The 22,778-nt window shown below is 40.3% G+C and overlaps 1 protein-coding gene across 4 annotated transcripts; it reads right to left on the reverse strand.

Moving 5' to 3' along the window:
* Positions 1-763: 763 nt before the first annotated feature.
* Positions 764-21,334, reverse strand: RNF20 (ring finger protein 20). Of its 4 annotated transcripts, XM_037017685.2 has the most exons (20): positions 21,129-21,263; positions 19,943-20,097; positions 15,906-16,073; positions 15,638-15,785; positions 15,304-15,486; positions 13,722-13,840; positions 11,967-12,113; positions 11,714-11,791; positions 11,400-11,519; positions 10,164-10,343; positions 9,515-9,650; positions 9,070-9,191; positions 8,582-8,952; positions 7,250-7,367; positions 6,509-6,658; positions 4,213-4,425; positions 3,162-3,287; positions 2,887-3,027; positions 2,115-2,216; positions 764-1,844 (listed from the first exon to the last, which is right to left on the reverse strand). In XM_037017685.2, the coding sequence occupies exons 2-20, from the start codon at positions 20,069-20,071 to the stop codon at positions 1,668-1,670; spliced, it is 2,928 nt and encodes a 975-aa protein (XP_036873580.1). In that variant the 5' UTR covers positions 20,072-20,097; positions 21,129-21,263; the 3' UTR covers positions 764-1,667. The 4 variants fall into 4 exon arrangements, 1 of the variants encoding a protein (XP_036873580.1); XR_012126987.1 differs by having other exon boundaries at positions 2,115-3,027; positions 21,212-21,334; XR_012126988.1 differs by having other exon boundaries at positions 2,115-3,027; positions 21,170-21,260.
* Between the last annotated feature and the right edge of the window lie 1,444 nt (positions 21,335-22,778).

The raw sequence follows: 22,778 nt of genomic DNA on the forward strand, positions 1-22,778 counted from the left end.
GCTGGCTCTCCTAGCCAAGTACCATGAAGTTATTATCCAAGCCCAAACCACCTGCTATACAAGTAGTCTTATTTGCTCCAAACCAACGGATTTGTGCCCAAGCTTGCCCATGAGAGGGGAGCAGCAAGAGGAACAAGGTCCTCTTATGGCCTGCAAATGTACTGTGTGCTCAGGAGCAGGGCAGACCCCCATCACAGTGCTATGTATGCGCAGCAGGCCCAAGGTCCTGTGACCTCTTTGATGACAGTCAGACATCCCTGCTAAACTCATGTTTTAACCCATATATGACTTTGTGGAATTCATAGCAAGTCCACCTGACTATAGGTAGTGACAACAAAAATTTGTCCTTACCAATCATCTGCTAGGATAGGTGGTAATCGAGAAGAGATCCACTTTATAGAACCCCTTAGCAGAGACACGAAGGACCTCTGGTTTGCTGGCTTTATACAAGGACTCAACCTAAAATGTCAGGCAGCCATATACTCACTGGAAAACAAATCATAAGCTCAGCCCAGTAATGAACTAAGGAAGAAAACAACAGTCAAATAAACAATCTTTTGGGCATAATCTCTCCCCAGACAGACTCAGTAAAACAACTGGGAGAGAAGTGTTTCAATTACTCAAAGAAATACATAGACTATAAACACAGTTATCTTCTTAACCTCATTTGGTTATTTCTGTCCAAGAGAATTCAATTTTAGAACAGCAGGTATAAAATCAACTAATAATGACACAAAAGTTTCAGAGAAAAACAAACACAAAGCAAACTGAATCCTGCTTTAATTGAAGCTTTGGAGTATAAAGTCCTACAGAAACCTTACAGAGAATCTTCTGGAAAACAGGGACCGCAACCCCTGTGGAGAGGCAGATGAGAGTAATTCATAGCTCACCAAGGCCTCCCTGTATTGAGTTCCCAGAGTGCTCAAAAGACCTCTTCACCATTTCAGTCTTGTGTCCTATCATTGATTTCATTATAAGATAAAAGGGGATAGAGTATTTGAAATTATTCAGGTCTCAAGAAATGTAAAGACTTCAGTGAGTAGAACATTAAAAACTTAAAATTTCTATAAGGAGGCCAGTTGATCTTAACAAGTTAATTTGCTAGTAAATAGGAAATGGATTGATCATCCTGGACATAATTTCATTAAGGCTTCAAATCATCCAGGAAAGAATAGTACAATTATACCATTTTTATAATCCAAGTTTACAAAAAGTTTACCACCCAAAATCAAGAATTATTTGTGCCCATAGATAGCTTATTCCTAAAAGGTCACCACCCTCTCCTAAAATAGCCATGTGTTTCCACTCTTCTTATTCCCTTCTCCATGTCAAAAATACCAACTTGACTTCTTCAGGAGGAATGGACAGTCCAAAATACAGTAGGCTTGAAGAAGAAAATGTTTAAAAGTCTAAAAAGCAGGAAATAAACCTGGTAAGGAAGACAAATAAGAGTAATTTGTTTCTAATTCATTCTAAAACCCAAGACTCTCAGGAACGGGTGTCCTCCCCTGATATCATCTATCAGAGAGGAGAACCTGGATATAAAGTCTGGAAAGGGAGCCGACAAACTGTTCAGTAGGTGACAGCTGGAGAGAGAAGAGGTAGAGGTTTGGTGATTAATGAGTGAGTGTCTGTCTAGCCAGCCCCTCTTCTTCTCTTGGCTGGAATCAACCGATGTAGATGCGATGGAAATCATTGGCACCAAAAGCAGCATTACACTTGGGACATTTGCGCTGGCGGGTGTCATAGCGCGTCTTCACACACTCAAAGCAGAAAACATGAAAACACTTGGTAAGTACAGCATCCTTTTTACGCATGTTGCAACATGGACAGGTCAGGCGTGCCTAAAATAGAAAGAAGAGTTTGAACAACTATTAAAATGTATGACCCAAATGGCTCCCATGTGTAAGCAAAAAAGTGAACAATAAACAGAAAACCCTCTAAGCACTGGGACAAGAGTATCCTTCTCTCCCACCACCCCAAAAAAACAGTAAACCATTCTCTGGTTACTGTCACATGAGGAACTCGGGCAAATTTATTTACCCAGTCTATTAGTAGGCCACATAAGGCCTGGACAAAAAACACAGAGAAATCACTGATGAAGCTTTCCTAACCTTGTAATCCTTAATCTCCTCCATCAGAATCTCATCACATTTAGGTACATTGTCTGGTTTCTTTGTGGTCTCCAGCTTCCTTCGAAGTCTAGAAATGTCCTCCTGTGGTACAAAAGCATACCTGTTAGACACACTCCCCCCGACCTACCATTTTTGAGAAAAATAATTGCTTCAACTTGAACTTTCTGTTGTGGAAAGCAAGGGCTTTCTGTCCTTTTACATCCAATAATATTTCAGGAATGTAAAGAACTGCAAATAATATTTTCTTTCATTTCAGAATAGGCAACTATAATCGTATCACCAAACTTGAGTTGCATCTATTGTTAATTCAGTTTTGTAAAAATACAGTCTAAAGCTTTAGAGGGACTGAATTAAAAAAAGATGAAAACTTGATAGGCCACTTCATTTACGGCAATTAGTTTTAAGTTGAAGGAAAACTGGATTTTCAGATTCATGGATAAGGTTAGAACGTCATCAAGAGAAGCAGTTGATGTGTCAAAATAGGAAAATTACTGAACTTTAAAATACTGTACTGTTCATATGCTGCTACTTTTTTACAAATTCACTTAGTATTTATTTCATGCCAGGTACATGACAGGCTTTGAGGATATGACAGTAAAGAAAACAGACTTGGTCTCTTCACTCAAGGAACTTACAGTTTGGTAGGGGTAGGAAATGACATACATCAGAACAATGACTCATCTCATGGGTCACTTCAGAGCACAGAAAACACCTAAATAGTGAAATGTGAAGAAAAAGCACTTGCTCTTGCCTGAGCTCGTTTGAAATTGAACATGTCCTTTTCTTTGGTGACGCTGTTCTCCACAATTTCATCCTGAAAATCATGTAGCTTCTTCTGAGCCAACTCCAACTGTGCTTTGAGGTCATCTGCAAGCTGGGCCGCCTCCATTGCCTATGTGGGATGTATGAATAATGTCATTTTATTTCCAGTCCAAGAAATAAAGTACATCTAACGTCATCAGTGTTATACTTGTTTGTTTTTTCCTCTGAGACTGTCTCTTTAGATCCCAGAGTAACCCACCATACCTTACGTTTATTCATCTCTAAGGCCTGGGTCCTCAGACCCAGCTCCTTCTCCCCTGTGCCAATGTTGCTTTGTAACAGATGCTCCTTCTCCTCGAGTTTCCGTACTACCTGTAACTGGGCATCAACCTTTGAAGAAAAAAATCAGTTTGTAACATAAACAGGCAGCAAAAAAACCAGTCAACTATACTCTGTTAATCCATAGGCCCACAAAAGAGATTCTATTAGAATCTATCTCAAATTATCACTGCTTTACCCATTAACCTTTCAAAATACATGCAAGCCTATAATTAAAGGCTTCCCCTTTAATACCATATATATATATATATATATATATATATATATATATATATATATATATACACACACACACACACACACATATATATACATATACATACATATATATACACACACACACACACATATATACATACATATATATATATATATGTATATATATATATATATATATATATATGCTGATGATTCAAGTAAGTCTGGGAAACCACTGAAAATATTCTTCTCCAAACTGCCAAGAACAGAGGAAATTACATTTACAGTATTTATCTTCTCTGGCCAAACTAACCCTCAAAGCCTGGCAATTCATACTAGAACATGTAAGGTATAGCTCAAACAATAGCCCGAGCATCTTTCAGACTGGCTAGAGGTTCTTAGGTTGTCTTTTTCTTGAAATTCTTACACAAATTAGAATCAAACAATATTAAAGGGTACAAGGTCAAGTCACACACCCAAACTTTCATCCCAACATCCGAGGTGATCAAATAACCATTCTTAGTGCTTCATATAGCATTCCAGAAATTTTTTAAATGCACCACACAAGCACACAAAGACATAATGCATTTTTAACACAAAAAGGATAATAAAGCACTTAATGACCTATGTTAGACATGCTTCCCTATTAGCAGATCCATATTTGTTTTAACACCTACATTTTACTCCACTGTGGGTAAGTATATTTACCAATAACCTAATAACCACTTTCATGCCCCACTTCAAGAGAATTCTAGAAAGTTCTATTCATTCAAATTACCTGAGTCTTCAAAGTCAAAACCTGGTCAGCCAGCTCCTCCTTCTCTTCTTTAAGCAACTTATGGATCTGATTGGACTTGATACGTTCTGACATAAGCTTGAAATTTGCATCATCCTTCTCCCGCAACTGCTGCATCAAACGGATATTTTGTTCCTGCATGTCTTCAAAGGCCTGCCCTGTGACATCCATCTCAGAGAGGAGAGCTTCTTCCTCCTAAAATAAGGAAGACGAAACTTCATTTTAACAGACTCATCTAACTCCAAGAAATGAACAAAGAGGCTTACTTTCCCTGCTGTTCATTGCAAAATAATTAACCTAGTGACAGAGACTTAGTTTTAAGAAGCTTAGTTTTGTCATTAGGTTAGCCCCAGGAATACAGAAGAAGCCTATTACCTGAAGGCACTGGTACTCACTGTTGGTCTGATGCTTGTTAATTATCTGTACTCGGAGTCAGCTTAAGCAGTCAGCAAGTACACTTACCATAATCTAGCAAACTGATCACGTAGCAGTTGGGTAAGAGAACTTCTATCACAAAACCTCACATTTTCTCATACTTTCCCACATTATATACTGAATTTAATCTACAGAGACTCCCAACAGTATTGCCTAACAATCTGATAAGGGAAGGTATCTAAAAATGGTTTTAACTTACAGTTGTCTTATTTTAAATGAAACTAAGCATCTTTTCATATATTTAGGAGCCCATGTGTTCCTTCCTGTGAACTGATCATATCTTTTGCCTATTCTTCTATTGGGTTGTTGGGTTTTCTACCCTCTCATTTTTTGGGAGCTTTTTACATATTACAAAGATAAATCCTTTTGTGCTAAGAGTTAGAAATATTTTTTCTTGTTTGTCATTTATCTTTTGGCTTAGCTAATAGTGGGGTTTGCTGTATAAATGTTTTGTGTGTTTTTTTTCATAAGTCAAAATCTATCAGTCTTTTCTTTCATATTTTTTAGACTTTCATTAATAGTTAGGTCTTCTCCACTCCAAATTTATAAAGGTTTACCTGTTCGTTCCAGCTCTTTTATAGATGCATTCCTTTAACAGTACACCTATGATTCATCTGGAAATTGTCCTAGGATAGAGTGTTCAAGTATATAGCCAAACTTTTTCCAATATTATTTTGACCCCAGCACATTAGTAGTCTTCCTTTTCCCTACTGATTTAAAATTCTACCTTTAGCAAATATTAACTACCCATGTATACTTGGGTCTATTTCTGGACTTCCTATTCAGTTCTAACAGTAGGTCTGTTAGTCCCAAGCTATTTTACCTACTGAAACTTCTTAACTGAAATAGGAGTGCCACCTCTAAACTCCACTGCTCTTCATTTTCAGTTTTTCTGGCCATGCTTATTTACTTTTCTGTATGTACTTTAAAATCAGATTAGGACCAAAATAAAGATAAAAATTATTATTTTTATTGGGCTCACATTAAATTTATACATCAACATAGGGAGAAATAATATTTTTAAGATAATAAGTTACCCTTTATAGGAACACAATGTGTCTTTCTACTTGTACTAGAACCTATAGTGGTACAATTTCTTGATATTTAAAAAAAAATCATGAGACAAAAAAAGTGGTAATCAACAGGCTTAAGAAATGCCAAACCCCCACTTTTAAAAAAGGAATATATATAGTTTCTAACAGTTCCTCTTTTCAAGGTACTTAATGATTAAGTTACCATTAAAACTACTTAATTTCATTGTCATTTTGCTGTTTCTTAGGAACAGTGAAGCTGTTCCTCATAGTCAACACATATAGTTTTTCCAACTATTTTGGTACCTTTATTATTGAATATTATTGAATAAAGTTCACTGGAACTTAAAAATAAAGAAATAGATGTTTATCATGAGAAAGAGGAACTCTGCAGTTCTAGGATCCAGAAACAACCATAGTTAACATATTTGGGGGCATGGTTTTCTTAGTTTCATATATTTAAATTCATAATGTACATAAAATTTTACCTTTTTTTTTTCATGTTATATTTATTATATCCCAGATCAGCAAAGAAAGGATTCCAGTTCAGCAGAGAAAGGACAGATTCCCTCAATAATGTTTGAACAATGGCTATCCATTTGAAAGTAAGAATGAATATCCTGCCTCACAAATACATAAAACAAAGTAACTGAAGGATAAAAGACTTCATTGTAAAACCAAACATATGTATAGGAGAAAGAAATATTAACAACAAAAAAAGTGTGGAACAGAAGAACAAATTTCAATGTCAGTACTTACCTGTCAAGGCACACCTACCTAAAGAGCTACCTAAAGGAAGAAGGCGTGCCCACCTGCTTGGCCATGGCCAGCTTCTTCTGCAGGTATTCAATCTGCTCCTCCACTGCCCGGATCTTCCTCAAGGCATCCTCATCAGCCATTTTCTTGTTCTCTTTTTTCTCCTTATCCTCTAGATCCTTGAGTCTTTGCCTTAGGTCTTCCAACTATTGGAGGAAAGGAAAAACACAAAAACAAAGAAAAAGCTCTAATGCAATTTCAAAAATCAACTACTACTGTGCACAGATGAAGGGCCTGTAATATCAAAAGAACCTTTAAAAATTATCAAAGATAAATGATATACCAGTACACCACATCACAACACTGTTCTAACATCCCTCCATTCCAATATTACATGCTTCTATAAGCAACATTTTTGAGGAGTGCACATGTACCTACCTTTCTTTAGAATAGTAGTTCTCACCCTTTTCTCTAGGCCCCAAATTTGAAAAGAATAAGGCATTCTTCCCAAAAGTAATATGAAAAAGAAAATCACTATAATATAATTTATATGGGGAAAGAGCAAGTGGGAAGTTTGAAAAAGCTACTCCTATTCCCAGGAATTCAGATGTACCTTACCACCTAACAGAGAATACGGCAATCTCTATTTCAGATGTTACTTGAAAGAGAAGAAAATGTTGCTGAATTTTAAACACTAACTTTAAAAGATAAAGAAACTACGTCCTTCAGAAGTATGATGGAAAACCCCACAAATGAAGACTTTAACCAGAATGACAGGTAATGGCAGACTAGATTACCTCTGCCTTAGACTTCTTCTCAGCTGCCATCAGCTGAACTTTGTCCCTCTGTTCCTTTGGGGCAGAGCGGTACATATCTAGCAATAGTTTCATCTCCTTTTGGCTCTCCTGTGCCTTCCTATGATGAGGGCGTGAGAGGAAGGGGAGTTGGAGTAATGAGAAAACAAAGGGCATCCGATCAAGGAAAGTTTGAATTGAGTACAATATCTTATAACAGTTCTATTTTATACTTTATATCACATATCTAAAAGGTAAAATTTCACAGACTATCAAGAGACTTCTGGGTATACTCAGAAAGGACAGAAAACTAAGTTGTATAAAAGAATCACTTCTCCCTTCAGACCAAGTTCTCTAACAAAAAGTTAAAAGATAAACACTGTGGCCCTAATTGAACAGGCAAATTTCTGGGGCCCTACTCTTAGACAGTGAGATTCACTAAGTTTGGGATGAGGTCCATGACTATATTTTAAACAAGGCACCCAGATGATTCTGATACCACACTTGAAAAAGACAATTGCTTTAAAGAGATCAAGAGGAAGGGAGCAATAAACAGCAAATATCAGAAGTTTAAAATATACTAGATTTGATAGCTGAGTGATAAACAATCAGCTGAAGACTAAAACTTCATCTCTTAGTAAATTATCAGACTTCTTCACTGGTAAATATATATACTTTTATATACCAAAGAATTTCAAATGCTTTGAGCACAGTGGTCCTTCAAACCTAATCATGAATAAGGCTCAACCATGACCAATGGGAGCAAGAAGTTATTGGTAATATAGGAAGAGTAGGGGTGGTGTGTGAGGTTTATGATGGTGTTTCATTAACTTAATAGTCTGTCTTACTGCTTCAATGCCTATAGGAGAAAACCTCTAAAGAAATCTCTTATAATGATCTGATATATACACAAACTTGTCAACTGTCAGGCAAACATGTCAATATTTGTTCAAGTTAGAGTGATACATTCTCTCCCCAGTAAAATTTAAATTATAATTAATGCCAGCAATCTGCCAGTAGTTAATTTCAATAATTCTCATGAGGGTTATTTCAGTCATGACACCCCCTCCCCTTAATTTAGATTCATGAAGAATAAGGCTACATACAACCGGAGGGTTTCCTGGGACCTGACCACTGAACCAGACTACACAGTAGCCATGCAGGCCATTTTGGCTGTAGAAGTGATCAAGAATTGAGGCCACACTAACTGCACATTTCGTTACACTCAGAATATGACAATGACCAGGTAAGTCATGCCATCACTCGAACATCTCACGGAGGTGTTCTAACCTTAGCTTATGAGTCAGAAACAGTTACTTTAAATATTGCTCTTACTTGAGTTCAACCTTCAGTTGTTTGATGACTTCTGCTTCCTTCTTCCTTCCGTCATCATGTTTCCCCTTCTCTTTATCCTTAGCCGACTCCCTCTCTCTCTCCGACTCTTTCGGTCTCTGCTTCTCCCGCTCTCGCTCCTTTTCCTTCTCCCGCTCCCTTTCTCGCTCTCGCTCCTTCTCCCGCCGTTCTCGTTCTCGCTCCTCCTCATCCCGCTTGGATTTAGCCTCACTGACTTCCTCCTGAGAGGCCTTCGACGCGGAGGACTGGGCGGGTGAGTCCTCAGGATCCTGCTTCGGCTCTGCAGGCTCGTCCTTGGGGTCCTCGGTACTGGACTGAGACTGCAGGAGGGCACTGCCGCTGCGCAGGCGGGTCTGGGAGGACAGAGGAGGGGAAGCAGCCATCGCTGACAGCAAACCCCTGCTCCGCTCACTCAGAGACAGCTTTTCAAACTCAGTAGCAAATAAAAACTACCCTGCTCCTCTGGTTACCTTGTTCAGGTCAGACTGGGCTTCTCTCAGTTTCCGCTTATACCTTAGGACCTCCCCCTTCAGCTGGTGATTGTGATTCTGCAGGCTGCTGATAAGGTGGCGCATCTCCCGGTTTATGGGGCCTTAAATACAGGAACAGCAATGTTATGAAGAACTGTGACAAGGGCAAAGGCACGAGGAAAGAAGGTAAGTGACACAGCAGGGACCTCTGAGAAACAGAATTACTGAAAGACTCCTTCTCAGAAGATGAAAACAAACTGGCCAATTTGAGCTAAAAAATAAATATCCAGGCTGTGAAGCAAAATGAATTACAGGATGTGATTTAAGGTGCTTTAGGACTTCCAAGATCCAATCAGTACTAACAAATCCCGGTGACCACACTGTGTCTTTCCAGGAAGGTACTTGGCAACAAACTGCAGGGTGGAGCAAGAGTAACTAACTATACCTGCTTGCTCATTGGCAGCAAGGGTCTGCTCGAACTCTATCCTCAGCATTTCGTACTCCTTGCGGACCTGGGCCAGTGTATCTTCCAGCTGGATCACTTCAGTCCTCAGCTTCTTGTGAAGACTGACCTCATCTCGCTATACACAGAAAAAGGAACTAATCAAAAATTCTTATCAAAATGTGAAAATATCATCATATTCTATTACCATGTTTCCTAAACTTGATCTGTGAGGATCTAAAAAGGAAAAAGATCCTAAGAGGGATTACTCTGAAAAGCTGCAATCCAATCCACACTTAATGAGCACCACACAGCCATAAAACACTGATTCAAGAACTGGCAGGGCATTACACAGAGAAAGGAAATGCCCTGACTCTGAGAATGTTATAACTTAACTGGAGAACTAAACAATGAGACAGTACACAAACATACATAAAGTAAGATATGTTAAATTTAACTCATTTGGCAGACCTGTAGTAACCACAAGACTGTATGATCCTCGATGGTAGGATGCCCACCATCCAGCAAAGACCTGCAGTCACCAGACAGTTTTGCTAAATGAGTAAGACATTGATTACACATGAGAGAGTAAAAGAATATGATTTATGAGGCAGAAAGCTTATATATAAAGAAGACAAAGTGAGGCCCTTACCTCAATGAGCTCAACCTGACGTTGGTGGGTCCCCCTGGTGCCATGAAGCAGGGTCCGAGCCTCATCCAAGTGTGCTTTCAACTGCAGGCTCTCGTTGTACAGGACAGAGAACTGTGACTGCATGCAGCGGTATTCCGGGGTCTCCTTCACCACTTCTTCCACAGCGCTCCGCAACTCCACCTTCGGAGGACCCAAGGAAGAAAGTCAGAAGCAGTGTCTGTGCCCTAGAAGCTAGGCAGGAGATAACATCTTAAACTCACTGATGTCTGTACAGCCGAGACAAGCTTTATGAAAATTATGGAGTCTACATACCCATTACTCTACTTGTGTAGAAACCTACCCCTTACTAATTCAGACCATCTAAGAGGTGGCACCTGAGATGTGGGTTCTTTGACCAAACATATTTTAAATGAAACATGTTCTATATTATGTGTCAACCTAGATCTAAGTACATTAGAGGAGCCTCTGTCAGCTAGGGACAGAGAAGAATGCTATGCCATTAGTTAGTATCCTTACTTTAAGAAAACAGTTGAAGATTCAAGTCACTAACTTGTGCTCTTTATTAACAGAGAAAAATATTTTTGACATTGTACCAAAAACAGTTACACTTCTCATAAGCACCTGTTTGCTTTAATTACCTGAACACTTTAACTCAGCTATTTTTGTTTTCTGTTTAATCAGTTCAAACATCTTTATCATGCATTTAACTAGAAACAAATCAAATTATAAACGACCAATGGCTCTGACTGCAAGAGGAGCGTGAAGTCTTTCAAATCCACTTTCTTCCCCCAGAGAACCTGGGGGAGAAAATTCTAATGGGCAGATTTGAAAACCAACACTGCACAGCCAACTCCGATGGCCCACATGTGGCAACTACTGACATGTGAGTAGCCTGCCCTCCTACAGTACGCACACACTCCTTGCATATATCTTGTACACAGCCCCATTTTTTGAAACCCATTTTGGATGCTCATCCTAGTTTACCCTATTCCTCATTTTTCTCAACAATTCCTAAGTTAGAGCACCTTGATTCAGTCTAAACACCTTTGGAGGACGCTTTAAATTCCTTTCAAAACAAAGCAGGATACAAATAATACGTTAATATATAAGTAAGTGAATAGATATACCAAAAAGCTTACAACTGTTTTTCCCTCATAAATTATGAGGGTTCACACGTATGCATGTGAGTTGATCAGTGAAAAGTCTCATTTTTGCACCTCAAGAGATGTGTCTTACTTTCAGTTTTTCATTTTGTGTAGTGACCTCCTCAAAGTCTTGCCGAAGTTTCTCCAGCTCACAGTGACGGTTCTGAGCCAACTCTTTGTTCTCCTCGAGCTCTGCATTCATTTCCTCAAACTGAAGAGAAACAAGAAAATTGTAAAATGAAAATAAAAAAGAAGAATTTTCAAGTTATTCCCATTCCTAAGCTTCCATCTTCATTGATCCACTCTTCTAGCAAAACCCCACTTTGCCACTTGGAACAGTCCTGCACCTTGCACACCACCTCACACCAGATCAAACACGTGTTCTGTCTGAGTCACTGATTTTACCTTCCGGGCATTGATAGTGATTGTGCCTCCATAGAGACTGCTCCCCGCGCCATATACCTTATAACCTTTCGAATTCACCTACAGAGAAGACAAAGATTCTTTAATGAGAGACCCTAAGATTTTAGTCTGATAACCAAAGTACTTCCAAGGGAGTCCTTCTGGTTCCCCAAGTACAACCACCCAATTCCACCCTTCCTGAACAGACCCCTTCAAATGGTTCTAGTCTCCAAATCAGGAATAAAACAGCACTTGCCCGTTCCAGGACTTCTGCTAAGTGTCGGTTGAGTCGCTGTTCCCTCTTACGAATTTTGTCAATGTCCCACTGCAAGTCATCGATCATGGACTCTAGAACAGACACTCGTGACTCAGCTGTCTCTACTTTACTCTGCAACTTGGAGAACTGCATCCCAAAGATAGGCATTCAGAAAAATATAGCCAAAACAGACTAAATTAGAAGAGGAATGCCTTACATCACTACCTTACATCCCATACCACACAAAATTAACCTGTTTATATATAATAGAAAAGGTTTAAATAGAAGATACTTTGCCCTCTTCCCAACACACGATTTTAAAATATGGCATTAAAATATGGCCCCCAAAGTCCTCCCATCAATAGTTGGGATCATTATCCTCTGTTCTGAAATCTGTGTTAACATTAGTGACTTAGTGGAAATGAGGCTACATAACACTGAGGCTGTCTGAAAGGCCAGACAGGTTTGGCCTGATTCTCTTGGGATGTTTATTCTCTGGAAGAAGCCAGAATTCTTCAGCCATGTGAGAAGTTCTACTACCCTGACACTCCCACACTGGGAGAGGGAGCATGCAAGTGTGCCGGCAGACAGGTAAGGTGAGCTCCCAGCTGACAGGCAGCATCCACAGCCAGTCATGAGAGCCATCTTAGACATGAGCTCAGCTAAGCAAAGCAATGTGTCTCTCCAGCTTAGTTACACTAAGAGAGACTAGAAGAAGAAGACATTTCCATCTCGGTAGTACCTTTATGTCTTAAACCATGAGAGAAAGTTTTTCTACCTTTTTTTAAACTATACTCTAATTTCTCTATAAACACCACTGTACTCTAACCCTTTTGAAGGCTGATAAGAATCCACATGTACTAATAAACTTCCCAGATAGTTCTCATGCAACCAGCCCAGCATGGACCTTCACACTGGAGTTTAAGAAACAAGGGCATAATGAAGATCATGGGCTCTGAAGTTAGACCTATATCCAAATCATAATTCAATCACTTCCTGGCTGTGCACCCTCAGACCAGACACCAACCTCTTTGAATTTCTATAGCAGTAAGATAGGCACTTTTTGACCATTAGAGAAAATATTCATTAAGTGACAAGTGCTAGGCAATGGTAAACTGTAACTATTAACTTACTAATAAGAGTAAGGATCGGGTGGCCAAACTACTGTAGGTCAAATTGCAGCAGAATATCCTTTGAACTAAACCAAAATGATAATCAAAAGTGTCAGAAGAATCTCATAAGGCCTATTATTACTTTATCTCAACCATTTTATATAAACAAATACCAATATTGATATAGTTTGGGTCATGGCACTATTTGTGTTCACGTTTGGACTTAAAACCCACATTCCTCAAGTTCCTAGGCCCTCATCAATGCAGTAGCTCCTACTGCCCCGTTCTCACATAAATTTCTACCAGCCCATTCCTCAGTACCATTGTACCTGATCTTTTAAATTTGGGGTAATTCATTATTACTTGGGGTTTCGGTGTGTCATCTTGCAAAACCCCATATGATGGTCTTCCTTCCTAAAGACTAAGATTCCAAAAGTCTGTTTAAACAGAAGCATAGTCAAGGAGAAATATTCAACTGTTTTCTTAACCTCTTCTCAGAGTTGGTTGCTTAGCCTGCCCTACATGCTCCTCAATATAAAAGTAGGCTGTCTAGAGTATGATGAAGTTTGAAGCACTCCAAGTTCTGAGTCCATGTCTGTCAAGGTCCACTAGAAGCTACCTCCTCTCCTTTCTGGTCAAGTACCTCCTGTGACATGGTGTGATGCTTCTCCTGAAGGAGGTCTGTTAATTCCTGTAGCCTCATGTTCTCCTGGGCAAGGAAGGAATTCAGCTCCTGCACTGCTTCCTCCACTATCAGATTATCTGAGGGAGAAGAACTGTACTTTAGTTTAGCATCAATAGTGTCAAATTTTAAAACTACATATGCCACCAAAGTTTAAATATGCTATCTCGCTTAATTTTCCTAAAAACTCCAAGAAGTAGGCTGGTTTTTATTATCTTCATATGACAGATTAAGTACCCCAAGGTTAGATACTTGCTTAAGGAAATGAGCCAACCTAATTCCCATCCTTCTGTAAAGTCAAAATGCCTTGAGAAAACAAATGCAGAGTTCTATAACTTTATTCAGATAAGGCACAATCACCCCAAAAAAAAAAGCACATTTTGGAATTACAGATAAGGTAGAGGTATCTCCAATCAGTGTCAGAATTAACAGCTATAAAATTCCATTTTATAAGGTTATCACAAATTCCTATTACTCAGTAACACCAACACAAAACATCTCTCTGTTGGGAGACAGAAGGGGGAGAAGAAATTTCCGTGTTCAAATGAGCACCTATAAAACCATGATGACTAAGGATAAGAGCATAGAATTACTTATATTCTGGAATAAATGCTAGGGGCTCCTGAAGCTCAAAAATCAAAATGGACACTGCTATTTACAAAAAAGGAAAGTCTACAGAACCTATTACACTATGTCAGTATGTTGAAAATTAGAGTCACAAATACTACAGCTCAAATCCAAATATTAGTAAATCAAACCAGGTACTCTCAGGAAGTCATATGTCCTATGAATAATGCCCTTTAAAGAGTCATCAGGAGGAAAAAGTATGCTCTCTCATACCAACTGGTTTTTGTGATTCTCAACCAGGACTGCCGATCAGAATTACTTGTGGAGCTGTTAAAAGCAGACACTTCTCCAGGGCCCATCCCACACCTACTAAATAAGAACGCCCATGGGCGGGGCCCCAAATAAAGAATATGCTCCAAAAACTCTTAAAGTGAGTCTGATTCATAACCCAAGTTAAGAACTAGGGGCTGAATTTTAGTCCTCTTATTATCCTAAGATGTTGAGTACAGGGCTTAGAAAACAGTAAGAGCTCCATAAATACTTAGTGAATTACTAAACAAGCTGATAAATGCCATACTTTTGAATCAAGCACCAAATAAACATGGGGAAAAATAAACATGCCAAAACAGTTTTAACTGATGCTATACTTCATATATTATACATCTTTATCTCTTAGAAAGTACAACTTATCAATGGCAATTGCCTTTTATGTATAAACAATAGCTTAGCAATTTGTAACTTGTAATTAGTGTTTTTATTTTCTAACTTGACCTCAACCTTAAGATGCATGCCATCAAAAAGAAAGCACTCATAAAATACTAATATGCCATTATAATGACATTACTGGTACTACTGGAGATTAGAATCCAAGGAATTTAATTAAAAATAAATTAAGTTTGCAGACTACAAATTAGCATGCAAAAGGTGAGTTTTTATTCCTCCGCCTTTGCTCCCTGTCTCCTGGTTCTTGCCTCACCTCCACTGTTTAGCTTCCGGGATAAGAGCTCCACTTTCTCTTGCAGTTTATCATAGACAGTCACAATCTGGGACACAGCTCGTCGCGAGGACTCCACACGCTCTTGCAGCTGAGATTCCATCTCTTCACTGGAACTGCTGGCCAAAGTAGCAAGGAAAGAGAAAGCTGGCTCTTGCCCTTCCCCTGAGGACACAGGGGAAAAAAAGAAGCCCCCAATATTATAAAACTGGAAATGTCAAAATCTCCTTTTTTTCCTCAAATGGGAGTCTCACAGCAAAGCTCTACTTCAAAACCCAGATAGCATGCTGTGGTGGAGTCCGCCATAAATACTCGCCTCTCTCTCGGTCATCTTTCCGCTCCTGATTGCTATCGGAGTCTGGTTCTGGTTCAGGCACAACAAGGGCTTTTCTTTCTGTGAGGAGATCTCCCAAACCCTGCTCCAGGTCATAACGCTTAAGAATGATACGGATGTTTTCATCAAACTACAGACAGGTAGATACAATTATGAAAAAACAAAGAATCACAACTTCAGAAATGAAGACAGCAGTAAGGAGAACTAAAATGCTCAAATAAAAATCTAAGCAGATCGACTAGTGAGCTACCTGACTCCAGTACCGGTTGACAATCAAGAGTGAGGCATCATCGGTGGCCTGCCTTCGTTCCAGCTTTTCAATGTGCTCACGGAGTTCATCTTCAATGGCCTGCCGTTGATCCAGCATTTCTGCCAGCTTACGATTTTTGGTCTGCAATGTTCGGATGTCTAACTCCTCCTGCCCCAGGAAACCAATCTTATTAGTCTCCACAAAGAAATTAGACAAATCAGCTGTTAAATCCAACAAGGTTATGTTAGTTAATTAGTTATGTCCTATGAATAAAGATATTTTTTTAGAAATCTTACAACAAATAATTAGTTAAGAAGTAGGAGCAGAAGAACAAAAGGGTCTTTGATGATGTGAGGAAAGAATGACAAATATCCTAGGATTCTGTCCTCCCCGTGACTGTTTGATTCACATGTACATCCACAGAGTACTGTCACTGTGAGGTTCCACCACCCAGCTACCTCTCCCTTTACTCCACCAACACTGTCATCCACCTCCTAAGCACTGCCCTTCATCTGTTCAAGATGTTGACACCTGGGTCCTTCTTTAGCCCAGTCCCTGCCAATATACCCAGTGACCTCAATATTCATGTGGACATGTACACACGTGGACAGACCATCTAATCCTCTAGCACTGAGGCTGTGTTTCTAATTCCTTAATTTCAGTGATTTTCTTCTCCACTGTGCTTCTGCCAGGCATTTCAAAAGCCCCATCTTGGACTTTTGGCCCTATCTGAAACTGTACCACACCTGAAATCTTAAATTCCCTGCAATAAAACCACAGTTTTACAGCTGTTTCATGTCCTTATCCCAATATAGCAGTCTTCATGCAGGTCTCCAAAATTTTTAATTCTCTCCTTTCTCCTAGTCAGGCCCCTCTGTCTCCACTATCTTCCATATACCTCTACTATATCCAATTCATTGGTCTATAACTTTTTTCTCTCCCTCATCCCTTGTTTTCTTCTTTAGCGAACTTAAGCTCCCAAGATCAGTCATTATCATCACACCCACTTATAAACATCTCCTCCTTCCTTTCTCCTTCATCATCCTTTCCCAGTAAAAACCCCAATTCTGGTAACGTCCAACTCTCCACCCACTCCAGGCCTAAATCCTGACTAGCTGAATGTGACTAGAAAACAAAGCACCACACTGTATGGTCTCCCTGTAAACTCATGATCAAACATTCAAGTACATCTTCCATGCTGCCCAGGAACCCTACTCCATCTCTCTAATCCATTCTCTCTTCAAGATGACTACTTCATACCTTCTCCTGTCTCCTCAAACCTCCAAAACTTCCTCCCCCATCCTCACTCTCAGATGCATCTTGCTTCTGATTTCACTGAAAAAAAAAAAACAAGCAATCAGAAGAGAATGTCCACACCTAACCCATAACCGCAACTACTGACCTACCTACATCTGAAACCATACCCCACCTTTGTTCTTCTGACTACAAATAAACTGTCCCTGATCCTAGTTAAGGCCAATTCCCCCACTAGTGCATTATATCACATTCTCTGTGGCCTATTCAACAAAATCACATTAGTAACTGTCTTCTCTTTCTGATACATCATCAATTTTATCCTCTCTATCAAATCATTCTAATCAACATATAAATATGCTACAGTATCTCATACTTTAAAAAAAAAAACCTTTCCTTGACCGTGTATCCTCTGGTTACTGCCCCATTTTCTGTTCTACTTTACTTCAATACTCCTTTAAAGCACTGTATCTACCCTTCTTTCCCAAACTCCTTCCACTCATACTATCTGAAGCTCACTGTAGTCAGGCTTCTAGCATCACCACTCAGTTCATTCTGTGACAATGAACGTGGTTCCTGTCAAGTCTCCTATGAACCTTCTATTGCAAAGCTAACATCTCAGTCCTCCCCCAGCAGCCCCCGATCACGTCCACCTTGGAACACTTTCTTCATGTGGCTTCTGGAACCCCACTCCCCCGTGCTCTTCTCCTACTTCACCGGCCCCTCTTTCTTTTTGGTTAGTCACTTCTCTCCTTGACACGAAAATGTTGCAGTGCTCCAACACTCTGTTCTCAGACCTCTTCCTTATCTACACTCAGTCCTGAGGGGAGAGCCTTTAGTGTCACTGATCTAAGTACTATCTATAAAAGCATGATTTCCAAATATACAGCTTTAGTCTAAATCTCTCCCCAAATTACAGATTACTATATCCAACTACTTATCCACTCAGAGGTCTAATAAATACCTCAAACTTACATGTCCAAAATGAAACTCATGATTCATTTGCCATAGTTCCCCCAAAATCTGCTCCTCTCATCCTCAGAAAGTGGAAATTCCAAACTTCCAAAAACCTAAGGTCATCTTACCTCCTTTCTCTCATGTACTTCATCCAATCCCGCAGCAAATCTTATCAACACTACCTCCACAGTGGCCCAGGCCACCATGACCCCTCATCAAGAGGACTGCAGCAGCCTCCTCTAGCACTTCTGTGCCCCATGCCATATCCTGTCAGCCTGCCACATTTCAGCACAGGTGTGGTGGACAGCTCCATTCACACTGCCAATGTTCCCACTTCAAACACACTTCTAGAGTCTTAGTTTTTTGTTCCACAATCTCAGCTGACTCACTACAACTTTGAAGTGCACAGGATGAGTTACTGCCATCAGGGACAACCTTCAACCAACTGGGCAGGAATCAATAGATACATACCCAGCAACCCACCCTTCAAGAGGTGGAGCGGGAGAAGGAAAGAGGGAACAAGTTTGCTAACTGAATTCCTGCTTATATCCTCTGCTCCTCAACAATCCAGTCTCCAGATGTAAGCCAGAACATGTTACTCCCCTGCTGAAGACCTTCCTATGGCTCTTGACTGCCTTCTGGATGAAGTCCAAACTAGGAGGTGTGCTCTGTGCTTCCCTGAGAGCATGTGGCTATCCCTATGAGCAACACGCATCCCACACTATTACAGCTGTCTGTTCCCTTGTTAGTGCCACCCTATAACCTAAAGTATGGGGGCTCTCAGTGTAGGCTGTGCCTGGCGAATAACAGATGCTCAACAAATATTTATATTTACTGAATGAATAAACATCCTTGGGATGTATGATGTGCAGTAGTGCTAAGACAAAAATCACCTCATAGCAACAATGTGGAATAGCTGAATTCCAGACAGACTTAAAAATGACACTTCATCAACAATTTACTGAGAATATTCCTGTTATTCTCTCTGATCCTCAGCCTCAATTCAAATAAGTAACAGATGTGGTTTTGTAAGCTACCCAAATGTAAAGATTTTAACACCATATCCCCACAGCTGAGTTCCAAAACAGGTTCCTGATCTAGATCAAAACTCATAGTGAGCTTCTGATGTCTAACATTACTATAAACTTTTAGTGTACTGTAAACTTTTAGTCTAATAAAACTACAAGCACAAGGACAATTACCTATTGTATTCACCATTTTATTCATATCTTCCCCAATAATAACTATTAATAGCTCATTATATTGATACTTATTGTATGAAAGGTAATGTTTTAACCCTTAATGGAGACATTCATTTTATCCTCTCAACAACCCAACAAGGGAGGTACTGTAATGCACTTTACAAACAAGGGAAAAAGAGGCATAGGGAGGCCAGATACCGCAAGGCATACAACTAGGAAGTGGTAAAGCTGAGAGGCCACACCAGACAGTCTGGCCTCAGACTCTTAGTCTTGACCACTCTCTCAATGATTTTGCTACACTGCCTTATACACCTGGCACCTAATTTTTCAGTGAATGAAAAATGTATGTACAGTTTCCCACTACTAAACACTTATAATCAAATGTGTATCAGGCACCAGACTCTCCGAAGAATATAAGCACATCTTTGAACATAAAGATCAAACATCAATGTATCTCTTCTTCAGAACTAACCCCCACATCATTCCACCTCTTCTTCTGGCTGTTTCATTTCCCTCTTCTTTCCACACCAATTCCTCTTACTCCAGAAGGCTTCCATGAATTCTTATTTTCAGGTTGCTACTGACAGAAGAAAAACACACTCTCATAGTGTTGTTTTCACATACCGTTGAAGAGACACCCCCAAGCTTAATTGTTTCTACTGTGGTCCCTGAATCTTCAACAGCCGTCTTCTTTTCTGGAGGCACAGATGTGCCAGGCTCTCCAGCTGCTCTTTTATTTCCAATTCCTGACATCTTAGCACAAGATGATGGCTGTTTTCCTAGAAGGAAAAAAGACAGCAACTTAGGTAACATATGCAAAAAGAAAGACCACTTGTGATATAAAACCTATTAGTTTTTCCAGCCCACCTTTTAACCTGGACCCATTAATTCCACACCAAGCAACACAATTCCCAAACTCTTCTGGGAAAGAAAAAGTAAACTGTGGAGTAAGAGTCAGGGCTGAATTTACATGACTACAAATTTTTAAATAGGATGCTGATAAGAAATAAGACAATGGGCAAAAGATGAAATGACAAAAAACTTTTCAGAAATCTCATTTCCTGAAATGTCAAAAATCAGAAAAATAGTTTGATCAGGACAGAAGTTAATTTTATTGAATTGGAAGACCACACAGAGTTGAAACAGATCTGGGAAATGTCTACAGACAAGTCATTTACCATCTCTGAGCCTCAATTTCCTAAACCCGGAATAACAACAGTATATGCTTCCTATACCTCTTATAAAGAATAAGTGAGTATAAGAAGAATTTCGCAAAATGCCTGACAAGAAGCATGCACTCAGAAATACTAGCCCTCTTTTTCATACCTGCAGTTTTTTTCCTATTTCCAAACGTTCTCCCCATGATTTTGAGCAACCCAGGGAAGCCAGAACTGGGTGAGGATCCTGCCTCAGAATGAGTTCTCCAAGCGCTTCGGTTTCCTCACATGTACAATGGAGGCGAACAAACCCTACCTGCCTCCCTGAGTTCTGGAGCTCAAAGGAGGAAGAAGGGATGCTAAAGCACTTCGCTACTTGAGGAAGCAGCCCTGCCATCACCAAGACTACACTACCCTGCCTCCAATTCAAGCTCCAGGAGAAGGGGTATCGGTGGTAGCAACCTGAGGCGAAGCCTGCCTGGAGAGACAGGAGACAGAGGAGCAGGACAAGAGTGACATTCGACTCGTAAGGGGCCAAGGACCCAACCTCCGGCGCGGCCAACTGCAGGCCTGGGAGGAGGCCCCAGCGCCGGAGAGCGTGGAGATTCCCGAGGGCCCGCACAGGCCCGTCGCGCCCTGAGCCGAGATCTAACCTGAGTTCTTAAAATTCGCGCAGCCCGGGAGTGGAACTCACGGCAGTTATTCACCGAGGTCCGCGCAGACCCCCACCTCTTACCACTGACACGGCAGCGAAGACCCAGCGGAGCTTCCGGGAGGCAGGGCCGGGGAGAGGAAGAAGGGAGATCAGAGAGGAAGTCGCTTCAGCCTGGCAGAGTGGGAAACTAACGGACAGGCGGAAGTGACGCGCTCGAGGGCGCCGAGTCACGTCACTCTAGCAACACTGGCGGTTAGGGAATGACCTACCCCTCCAGTTGTACCCCAGCCTTGCTGACTCTGGAGAGAGCTCCCCTGACTTTTTCGGCTTGCTGCGACCTGGCTTTTCTACTGAGATATAAAGCGCCTTGTTCTTTTGCCTGATACTCGTTCTTTTGCCAGTCCTGTCAATCTCCGGGCTGGAAAGCCCTAGCCCTCGACACCTGAGGAAAATGTTGGAGCCCCTACGTTTTGGAACGGTTGTGGAGAAGATCTAAGAGATTTGACAGGTTTCAGGGCTTGTAGATTTTTCCTACAGAGAACTGTATACATCCCCGCCAACACACTTGGGGAGTTTTGGTTCCTCTAGGATAGGGCCTGGACAGCGACACTGTTTAAAGCCTTCCCCAACCCTCTCCCCCGCTGGACCGCAACCCGCCAGGTTCCAACTTGCAAACAGCATTGATAATTGTTGCTTATGTGCTTCTTTGAAACAAGAAACTGACCAGGGAAAATATAAGAAACACGAATCAATAAGTAGTTTCTCATCTCAACATTTGTCTATTCTAAGTTAACTAAGCATTAATTTCAGTCAGTAACAAACTGCTGTTTCCCATTCAGTTAAACCAAATATGTTTTAATGACAGGAAGGCAATCAATCTAAAGTCAGTCAAAAGCGGAATACCTTGAAGAACTATGAAAAACTACCTAATGACATCAGGGTCCCAGAGATGCAAGAATGATTGCTATATCTTAAAAAAAAAAATTCACAAAAAATGATGGAATTTAAGTGTATTTGGAAAAAAAAAAAAAAGCAAAGCTAATCCATGCTGTATTTACAGTAGCGTTAAGACTAGTCCCTGTACCCACTGAGTCTTACCGGTGGATAAAATAAGAAGGTAGATAATGGGAAAACCAGTGCTTGTGGTTCCCGGTACTAGAACACTTTGTGTAGCATGGGAAGAAGTAACTTCCTTCAAATGGACTTCACGTTTTGTTAGGTTAAGTAGAAGCCTGAGAACTGTGTTTGGAGACCCACCTGCTGAAACACATTGTAGGAAATAATGACAGTAATTCTCTGATCTCCTTCCTTTGGCTGCTCTACCCTAGGCAAGCCTTGTGCCCACAACACCACTGAATAGCAAGCAACGGTTCTTCAAGCCCAAATTTTGTAAACTAGAAGTTCACAGACTATATTTGGTCAACAGATATGCTTTGTTTATTTCGGACAGTATCGGCTGCGTGTTGTGATTAAAAACAAAAACTTAGTTGCCAACATTTAAAAAAAGGCATTTTACATAAAAATATAGACTATCAACTTCTCTTGAAAATGAAGCTCTAGCAACACTGGACTTATATCCTTGCACAGCAACATTGTACAGAGCTGAATAGTGCCTCCTCTTTCATTTATTTTGCTATAATCCCAACTA

This window comes from Manis javanica, chromosome 2 (genome assembly GCF_040802235.1).
Source record: "Manis javanica isolate MJ-LG chromosome 2, MJ_LKY, whole genome shotgun sequence".
NCBI lineage: Eukaryota > Metazoa > Chordata > Mammalia > Pholidota > Manidae > Manis > Manis javanica.

Excerpts from the sequence above, each read along its gene's own strand:
- RNF20 (XM_037017685.2), bottom strand. The coding sequence starts at position 20,071 with ATGTCAGGAATTGGAAATAAAAGAGCAGCTGGAGAGCCTGGCACATCT. Across the intron at positions 13,841-15,303 it reads CCGGAAGCTAAACAGTGGAG|ATAATCTGATAGTGGAGGAA; the intron begins GTGAGGCAAGAA and ends CTTCTCCCTCAG. Across the intron at positions 12,114-13,721 it reads ATCACACCATGTCACAGGAG|TTCTCCAAGTTGCAGAGTAA; the intron begins GTACTTGACCAG and ends TTTGGGATGCAG.